Source organism: Pseudonaja textilis, chromosome 14 (assembly GCF_049901715.1).
Source record: "Pseudonaja textilis isolate UNSWEBS1 chromosome 14, rPseTex1.2, whole genome shotgun sequence".
Classification (NCBI taxonomy): domain Eukaryota; kingdom Metazoa; phylum Chordata; class Lepidosauria; order Squamata; family Elapidae; genus Pseudonaja; species Pseudonaja textilis.
In genome coordinates, this window is record NC_142003.1 from 9,249,579 (window position 1) to 9,259,490 (window position 9,912).

The following is a 9,912-nucleotide window of genomic DNA, read 5'->3' on the forward strand; positions in this document are numbered from 1 at the left end:
TACCTGCTTTGACAGCAGCCAGCCACGAAGGAAAGGAGGAGTGTTATCAGCGCACAAGCAGGGACGGACACCTGTTTCAAGAGTTCTACGATAATGCTGGCCTCCACCCCTTCAGACTGCCAGTGGGTGAGCCTGATGGGTCCCTCGTCATACCGGTCCTTCGTGAAGAGCGCTTGGCTTTTCGCAACGGTGTCAAACACAGCAGCTAGCTTGGAAGCGTCAACTGCCTTCTGACCGGAAGGAACCCCGTGATTGTTAGGAGGGTGAAGCTCTGACAACATCACTTTACGCTGGTCGTAATAGATCACGATGATTTCTTCGCTGCCGCTGCCACCGCTGGATTCCTTCCAGGTGGCCAAACAGTTCCAAAACTTGCTGTCTTTTCGCCGGCTGAGTTGGATCCAGGGGCCCTGGGAAAAAATGGTGCCCAGGTCTTCCATGAACCTTTGCAAAGTCTGTTTTTCTTGGCTGTTAGTCCAAGAACCCAACACGGACAGTTGGACTTGGGTGGCATGTTGCATTTTGGAGAGGTACTGCTTCACCTGACCGGGAATCAAAGGGAAATGGATCACAGCCAGGATGACAAGGGAGTTCTGTTCAGGAATCCAGCGTCCAATCAGAAGGCCACTTTCAGCCGAAGCGCAGCAAAGAGGGAAAAAGACTTTAAACGCCATGATGTGGAAATCTGAAATGTATAAGGAAGCAGAGGAAGAAAAATGGAATAAACAAGCTGCTTTCTGAACTTGGACACTGGAGCAAATTAAAAGAGTTTAAGTCTTAAACTGAAGGAAGTGCTTTTGTTGTTGTTTCTATAGATCAATGATGGCAAACCTTTTTGTTGTGGTGTGCTGAAAGTGCGTGGGCGAGCACCCACAATGCAATGCGCCTCGCCTCCCTATGCATGCGCGTGCAACACCCCCACCCCGCCCCCTTACCTACACTGTGCATGCGAGTGCCTCCCAGCTGGTTTTCGGCCCGTTTGAGGCTGGTTTTGCCTTCCTGGCGGCTTGAGGGAAGCCTCCGCAGCCTCGGGAGGCTGAAAATGGGCCCTTTTCAGCACTTCCGGTATTTCCGGAAGGCCGGAAATGTTGGGCTCAGTGGGGTTCATAAGTCAAGGACTATCTGTGTTTGAGCATAGAGGAAATGTAAGAGCCGGATTGAGGTAGTTGATTACAGTCCTGGGTTAGAAACCAGGACTGTGAGTTCAAGTCCTTCCTTAGAAAAACCAGCTGATTTTCTCTCTCTCTCTGTCTCTCTGTCTAGATAGATAGATAGATAGATAGATAGATAGATAGATAGATAGATGGATGGATGGATGGATGGAGGGTGGGTGGATGGATGGATGGATGGATGGATGGATGGATAGATAGATAGATAGATAGATAGATAGATAGATAGATAGATAGATGTATAGATATAGATATCTGTCTCTCTGTCTCTCTTCCTTCCTCCCTCCCTTCCTCTCCCCCCCTCTCCCTTCCACGCCCCCCCCTCTCAATCCAATCTGCTTTACAGGGTTGTTTGTGAGGAAAAGAGGAGACAGGAACATTACATAAGTTTTCTTCAGTGGTGCAAAGATGGCATCTAAATATAATAGAACAAACATGTTAGACATCTCTCAGACAATCACCAATTACAGGACAAAGGGGAGCTAAAAAGGTCTCCAATTGTTATTATTATTTTCCAACTATGAAATGTGGATAAAGTGGCATTTCTTTGTACAGCTGCCACGGGAACAATTAAGTTAATTAATCAGATGATTACACTAGCAAGCACAAGGCCTGCCATGGCGGATTAGATTAATGAATCAGCTCAAAAGCCGGTTGCAATTTCCGACTTCAGAACTGGGATTCTCTTGAAAGAAAGGACTGGGCGGTCTAATTAAAAGCAAGCATTTCTTCTGAGATATTAAGTCAAATGCTGGTTTTTCCTCCAAAGACATTGAAAGTCATGATGCTGATGCCGCCCACAAAACAAGAAATTCAGGATCTTCTCTAAACCTCGGCATAATATGGGGTGTTACGTACTCACATTTTTTGCACTTTAAAAAGCAATTAAGTTTTTAATGGGAAGTTTCTATAGAGAGCCCAGCTGGAGTACCCAGCATTTAATCGTAGAAGGCTCCAATGTCTTTAGCCATAGCTTGGCTGCCCTCCACCTCCCCCCCGCCAAAAAATAGTACCTTAAGCTCTTTCATTATCAGTACAGTCCTACAGAGAAGGCACAAAGCAGCAGTCATAAAAGTTCTCCAGGCCAGCTTTGGTCCTTGCCCAGTTACTGTTATCTTTTAGCAGCAATCCAGTATTTTCCGTATTCCTGCTGCTTTCTTCTTGCTGGGAGATCCTTGTGAGATCCAGCAGCCAGAAAATATACACCATTTAGCCGTGACAGGGTCACATTGCCTGGGGTGTCCACAAAGAGGCTAGTCTACATTGCACCCTCTACATGACAGAGGCTTAGCTACCCCGTGAGTAACGGCTCGTACATAATTTAATTGTATACCTACAGTAATTGTATCCATCACTTGTGCTGTGCGCTTTTAAAAAAAACTATTGACTGCTCTGATGTTTTATATTTTGATAGGCATTTTATATGTGGCTTTCGTGAATTTTTGGGGGAGTACTGATTCTGTGTTGTGATGCCTAAATAAATAAATAAATAAATAAATAAATAAAGTAAGTAAGTAAATAAATAAGCAAGCAAGCAAGCAAGCAAGCAAGCAAGCGGCAATCCAACACCAATGCGCTTAGCAAATGACGTTGACCCCACCACTTACCTCCCTTCTAAAAAAATGATTTGCCTTTTAGATTTCTGCATGAGAAGAACAAGGAGAGAGAAGAAGTAAAATAAAATAAAAAAGCGAGCGATTTTGGCTGTGGCATGCAGGAGGTTTTACGGAAGGACTGCAGGATTTGCTAGGAGGTAGAAGGCACGAAAGAGGGATAGTATCACCTTATTTTAATTCTCCGCCCCAAGCAACCACTCTGTCTTCACTCTAAAATCCAAGGTGACATCAAAACATGTGACACGTGACCTTGGAACTAACGGGTTCTTATCTTTTTAAAGTACCTTAAATATCAAAACATAAACATTACAGTCAATAAGACCAGTTTACAGTATCCGGTGTCTGCTGTCCTTCAGCACCATTCCAAGGTTGTCATGCAGAAAACCAACCAACCAAATAACTTTGGGCTGTATCCTCTGTGATAGGTCCAATCAGCAGAACGGGAATGTTGCTTAACAGCAGGTAGATTGGAAAGCATATATGCGATTTATGTTTCTCTTACTTTCTGTTAAAATAAAAGGATAGCTGATCTCCGACATTTAGGCCATGGAAAAGGGATAATTCATCTGCATTGAAAATGCCTTGACTTATCCGGGGGCGGGGGATCATCAGCCTGTCAAATGGTGTTGCAGGAGGCAGTGTCTGCTTATGGATGAATTCCCAGTCTCTTGAAGCAGAAAAGAGGTGTCTGGTTGATACATGCTCTTTGCACTATATGTGTGTGGTTTATAAGAAGAGAAGGACTACAATTTCTGAGATGGGGGGCTATTTCCTCTTCGGCCCCTTTCACTTAGGAATGTGGGGCAGCTGTCAGTGCAAGTAAATGTTGGAGGGTCATTCCCAGGCTTAGGAGGAAGGAACAGGAATAAGATTCAAGCGTGGGAACGCTCCCACCAGCAAAGTTTAGGAGTAGCAAGCATTGAAACACCTTAGACATCCCATTGCTTAGCTGAAGAGATCAACTGCCAGGAATGTAAGACATTTTTTTTATTTATTTATATTTTATTTGTCAAACATGTACAAGATAACAAGTGTAAGTAGGAACCTAAACAAGAACAAAGGAAGTAAGTACAGATAAATGGGGACAGTAGGACAGGGATGGTAGGCACACTGGTGCGCTCATGCACGCCCCCTTTAAGGACCTCTTAGGAATGGGGTGAGGTCCATGGTAGACAGTTTGAGGTTGAAGGTGTGAGGGGTTGAGGTTGGGGAAAAAATAAACATTTGACATATTTGTGCTTTGCAAAATTGTTTCCTGTCAAGTCTGCAAACAGGGCTATTTTTCTGTAAAATATTAGTGCTTAAGCACATGAGCACTAATATTGGTGGCTTCCTTCTAGCCAAGCCTACCCTGTACATATGAAGCTCCCAGTCTGCTTTTTCCCAGCCATGACATATATGCGAAGGAAACTCTTGCAAAAAGAAAGTGAACAACTGAAGAGGTAAATATCATATACTGTTCACTCTTACTGTAGAAATGCCTCTATTATGCCTTATTAGGAAAACCAGGAACTGAGTATTTTACATTTTGCTCGTAGTGTACGCTTTAAAATTTTAAATAAGAAACCTCAATGCTCAGAGAGAGAGAATTGACCAAAATGTACAGAAAGAAAAAATTGTTCCAAAGAATGCAAACAAACATAAGAGAATAATAGAAGAACACACTAGGAAATCACAAAAGATTTCTTAGCAACCACATAGCCCTGGAAAGTTTGAGGAATTGCTTGTTAATGTAGATTTTTTTTCTGGAGTAGTGAGAAAGACTTCTTGACAGCCAAATTAGATTTAATGGTTAGAGATAGAAAGGACTTAAATTTTATCTGCAGCATCCAAACTATGTAATACATAATGCATTTCCCAATAATATTAAGATTATTAATGTAATAATCTCTTTAGGTTGATAGCTACTCAGTTTTAACCATTGGCTAATTCCTTACATTGATGACCCATATTAAATGTTGCCACTTGCTCTTGTTTCCTCTTATGTTTCCCCAATAACATTTCATTAAATATTCCATGTGACATTGTACCAGATTCAGTGTTTTCTTTGAGATATTTTCAACAAACTGAAGGAGAATTTGCATAATGCATCATATTTAAATGGTAGCTTTTTAAAAAACTGTTCAGACAGAAGACATCTAGAAGGCCCAGGTTTGGAGGATGCTGTCCCTGTCTTCTGCTTACATCTCAGACCAAATAATTACAATTAGCAGTTATAAATACAAATTGCTAGAGTGGAATCATGGAGACAAAACAAGAGCATGGTATAGAAGAGCAAAAAATCATTTTGTGCATAGCTGTAGTTTTTTTTAATGGTTCCTAATGAACAATTATCAACCCTTAACAAGAAAAAATTATAATTGGAGAAGATAACAAAACACAAAGACCTATAAATAAAAATAGAACAACTATGGCAAAAGAAAGCAGAGTAGTATCAGTAGCAATAGGCACGTATGGTGCAATTCCAAAACAACTGAAACACCACTTGAACATCCTCGGGATTGACAAAAGACACCAGTCAATTGCAAAAGCCAACTTTACTCAGAACAACTTATACCCTGTAATCAACAACTGACTACCTCAGGTCCTTAGGAAAAACATTACCTTCTTCTTCTTCTTCTATCTCTCTATAAAAGCGAAATACCCCCCATATATCATCACAAAATCTCCAGAACTGTAAAGCCTACAAACTTGATATTTGGCACATCTGTTCTTTTTGGCTTCTAGGTGCTCACTAAGAAAGGATTTTTCAAAATGATCATCAAAGCATTAGTATTTCCTATATTATTATTAACATGCTCTGATGCTAAGGAGCTCTACTCCCCCTCCCCACCTGAAAAGAAATCTCTTCCAAATGCAAAACACAAGCAGAGGAGAGGAGTTTCAGTTTCAGTTTTACTTTCACAGCAGCAACCAGCTTTAGTAGAGAACAACTGAGGCTAAGCCATGCCCAGGCTCCTTGCTATCTCCTTCTTGCTCACACAGCAAATACTGCTTTAGTTTCCAAACAGCCCTCAACTCTCTCACACACTAGCAGGATGCTAGCCAGATGAATACAGATGGATGCTGGTAGGCAGAATTTTTTCCCCTTATTTTCCTCCCCCAAAACTAAGCCCAACCACATACTTTCGTAGTGAAGCACGGGTATCAATCTAGTAGGTAGATAAAAATGTCAAATCCCAAAACATCTGGCACACCACTTGAACACCAATGCCACTGACAAAAATCACCATCAACTGCAAAACAAAAAACAAAAACCCAGCCCCAAACATCTTCTCCCAAATACCCTTCCCCAAAGACCCCCACCCCACCCCATTCTGGTTTAGCCCAAGGCAGACCCCAGCCCTTTTGCAACCTGCCAATGCTTCTTCCCCACTACAAGACTTCTTCCCAAAGAAAAGGTGTCCTCCCTCGCCCATCCAACACTGGAAATTGTAAAGAAGATCCTAGGCAACCATTTGTCTGAAATGGTATAGGGTTTCCTGCCTAGGCGGCGGGGTTGGACTAGAAAACCTCCAAGGTCCCTTTCTTCTAGTCTAGTCTAGTGTAGCCTATTTTCTATTCTATTCTATTCTATTCTATTCTATTCTATTCTATTCTATTCTATTCTATTCTACTCTATTCTATTCTTCATTCCAATATTCTATTCTATATTCTATTTTCTATTCTCTTCTATTCCCCATCAAGGCGCTTCGCTTCCAGGACTCAACTACGGAACCTTTGGTGGCCCAATTCACACAACAACCCCCCGCCCCCGCAATCCCTGGGTTTGATTCCTGCATCAGGCGACCCCCACCCACGGGGATTCCACACCGGTGAAAGGCCCAGCATCCCAAGGGCCCACCATCCCAAGGGCCCACCATCCCTTGGTGGCTTATTCAGCAAAACTCAGTTTAAGCGTGCTTACGCTTCGACCGGTGCAGGGACCCTAGGAAATAAAAGGGGGGGCTACAGTGTCCTCATTTGCCCCCGTTTCAGTGAACAGCCCCCATTTGTTCCCCAAACTTACCCCCGCTTGCTTTTGCTACCCCCCGAAACGCGGGAAAAGGAGAAAAAACCCCGCGCCGCTTGACATTCAACCCACTTCCGGGTGCTACTGGATGGTTTCTAGGAGACGCGGTTCGCGCCTCAAAGACGTCCGTCCGGGCCGTCCTTGCCTAATAGCCTTCCGGTGACCTCCTTCGTTTGCCTACATTGAGTTCCGCCCCATCGAGCTTCTCCTTCGCGAAAAGGAAAGAGGCGTTCCCTGTTGCTCTGCAATTCGTATTTTTTGAAGATGATCCCGCTGTTTATGATTTTTACTACTCTTTCTTCGCTCTCACCAGCAATTCGATCCATTTTTATGGCAAAAGCTGCTCTTTTAGCTTTGCTCAAACTAAAAGTCCCCCCACCGTTAATGTTATTGATAATATCAATAATAATAAAGTTAAACAACAATAATAATATAATGTCAAACATTAACAATAAAGGCGGGTCGTTACGCTGAGCTTTCCACACGTTGCCCCTCAGAAACAAATCCACTGAAAGCAAATAAAGAAACAGAAGTTTGTTGTCCCCTTTGGAGATGTTCAAATGCAGTGTTTCTCAAATTTGGCAATTTGAAGATGGGTGGACTGCATTTCCCAAAATTCCCTAGCCAGCTGGCTGGGGAATTCTGGGAGTTCAAGTCCAAATGTCAAGTTTCAAAAAGACAGAAGATCAATAATATAAAAGTCACACTAGATCATTTAAATTGGTTAAAAAAAACATTTCTGAAAATTCTCAAAGAAGTTTTCTTACAAATACAGAACCACCCGGACTGTTAAAATTTTTACTTTACATTTCTTACCATAGTGAAAACAAGGAACAAACTTTGACTTTGTTTTAAGTAACTTGGTTTTGGCTTGAATGATCATTTGTAGCTTAGAGCAATATAGCAATAGCACTAAACTTATATACCGCTTCACAATGCTTTACAGCCCTGTCTAAGCGGTTTACAGAGTCAGCATATTGCCCTCTAACAATATTAAATTCATATGTGCATTAATTACACGCCCCCATGCATATAACCATAGAATAGAATGTGCAAGTTTACCCATGTACAGGATATAATTTGATGTCATGATACGGACACTACAGCCACAAAATTTCACTAACAATCTACACACACATGAAACGCGGTTTGCTTACATCAGACATGAATTTGGCTTTTGTTTCATACTGACCTGATTAAATGTACAGTAAGTAATGCAGAAAGTGGAAGCTCTTGTAGCGGCGTTTCAGATTGCCAAATGCTTTCTGCACTAAGATCTTTTGCTCTGCAAAGCGAAATTAACCGTTGCTGTCCACACCCTGGGCAGAACACAGAGCTTCCTTTCAAAGCAAGGTCTGCATCTTCCAATTTCCTGATAAGCTTCATGCCATCTCAATTTATATTTCTTTAAGGATTAGCCTTATCTGCCTCCAAAATATTTTATTGGAAGCTGATAACTCTACAGAATGGCTCAGAATCTTCCCATATGCAATTTCCCTCTTTAATATGGTACCGTGACAGTATGTTTTTTATTATAAAAGACAGTCTTTCATTTCAGAAAGTTATCCTTTAGATTTATTTATTTTTATTTATTATTTATTTTTCAAAAACTCACTTTTGTCCTTTACTGTGGTCAATTTACTGGAGAAATGGTACAGTGCAGTCTGGCTGCAGAAATCCTTTCTAATCCTTGTTCCTTATAACTTCATAGCTTTTAAAGCTTTTTTAGATATTTTTAAAGGTTTTGTTCTTGAATTTTTCTTTGTAAAGCAAAGTTATAAACAAACATTGCTTTTATACTTTCTTTCAGATTTGCTCCTTCTTCAGGTTTGCCCTTAATTTTTTTGCAAGAAAATATGCTCACTATACTTTTTGGAGAAAACAAAATGTTAACAGTGTATTTTTATCAAAACTTTGACGGGCATAAACATTCAATCTTTGGGATGAAAAATTCCCCCCTTCCCTTTATATTGGCTATATTCATATTATATCTGTTATGTCCCTGGACCTTGAAGTTCCCACCCAGGTCCGTCCTCGCTGCAGGGGCGGCTGCCCCTTCTCATTGGCTGGGTTTCCCCAGCAGCCTGCTATAAAAGCAGGCTGCTGGGTCCAGCCCTTTCGCTGTTCGCTGCGAGCCAGTTCCAGGCTGAGCAAGCACGTTCAGTCCTTGTAAATAAACCTTGTTGCACTAAGCCCTGGTTCAGCCTCTTATTTCCCATACTTAATACTGGCGACGAAGGTGGGATCGGCTACCAGAGGCAAGCTGCAACGCTGAATCACTAAAACGCTGATCCGCAGCCCAGAGAGAGAGCGATCAGCCAAAATAAGGGCAAACGCTGACCGCAACCCAGAGAGAGCGATCAGCCCGAAATGAGAACGAACGCTGAATCACTAAAACGCTGATCCGCAGCCCAGAGAGAGAGCGATCAGCCAAAATAAGGGCAAACGCTGATCGCAACCCAGAGAGAAAGCGATCAGCAAACAAGCTAGTGAAAGTGAGAAGCGCCTGTAGCCGCTTGTTAGCATAAGCTACAGAGGAAGTGTAGCGCTGCGAGCCGCAGCCGCTCGTGCCGTTTTGGCGCGAAATTCAAACAGCTGTCAGCTGAAGCACATTCAAATGCAACACAGCGTTGTATTAGGAAATCGCTAACGCCCACACAGGCGCGAATTTCAAAAGACGCTGCCAATGACCGTTGCAGTCTAAACACCTTCTGATCCCCAGAGAGAGAGAAGGGAATTGCGAAACTTCCCCAGAGCTGAAGTCACTTGCCTAGCACAGGCACTAAACCTCTACTGCTACCCCAGAGAGAGAGAGCACTTGCCTAGCACAGGCACTAAACCTCTACTGCTACCCAGAGAAAAGCATTTTATCCAACAGGTTAACCAGTAGACCCACAACATGAACTCCAATCCAGCCTTCCCAGCGTTCAAGCCAGATGAGGAGAAGTGGGAATCATACAAGAATCGATTTAATTATTACATCGACGCCATCGGATTGGCTGAGGCAGGGGAACACCGAAAGAAAGCACATTTCCTGACCTACTGTGGAGCCATCGTTTCGATACAGCCACAGCTCTTGTGGCTCCACGTGAGTTAAAGAATGTCCCCTGGACAG

At 42.6% G+C, this 9,912-nt stretch overlaps 1 protein-coding gene across 2 annotated transcripts in view; it reads right to left on the reverse strand.

Moving 5' to 3' along the window:
* PIGQ (phosphatidylinositol glycan anchor biosynthesis class Q) overlaps positions 1–8,127 on the reverse strand; it is a 31,657-nt gene extending 23,530 nt beyond the window's left edge. Inside the window, exons 1-2 of one of the 2 annotated variants that reach the window (XM_087912445.1) lie at positions 7,990–8,127; positions 4–685 (exon numbers count right to left, since the gene is read on the reverse strand). In XM_087912445.1, coding sequence (XP_087768571.1) covers positions 4–674 — 671 coding nt within the window. In that variant the 5' untranslated portion in view covers positions 675–685; positions 7,990–8,127. Of the gene's footprint in view, positions 1–3; positions 686–6,794; positions 7,019–7,989 lie in introns of those variants that run through there. The other variant, XM_026704174.2, reaches the window with a different exon arrangement.
* Positions 8,128–9,912: the final 1,785 nt, after the last annotated feature.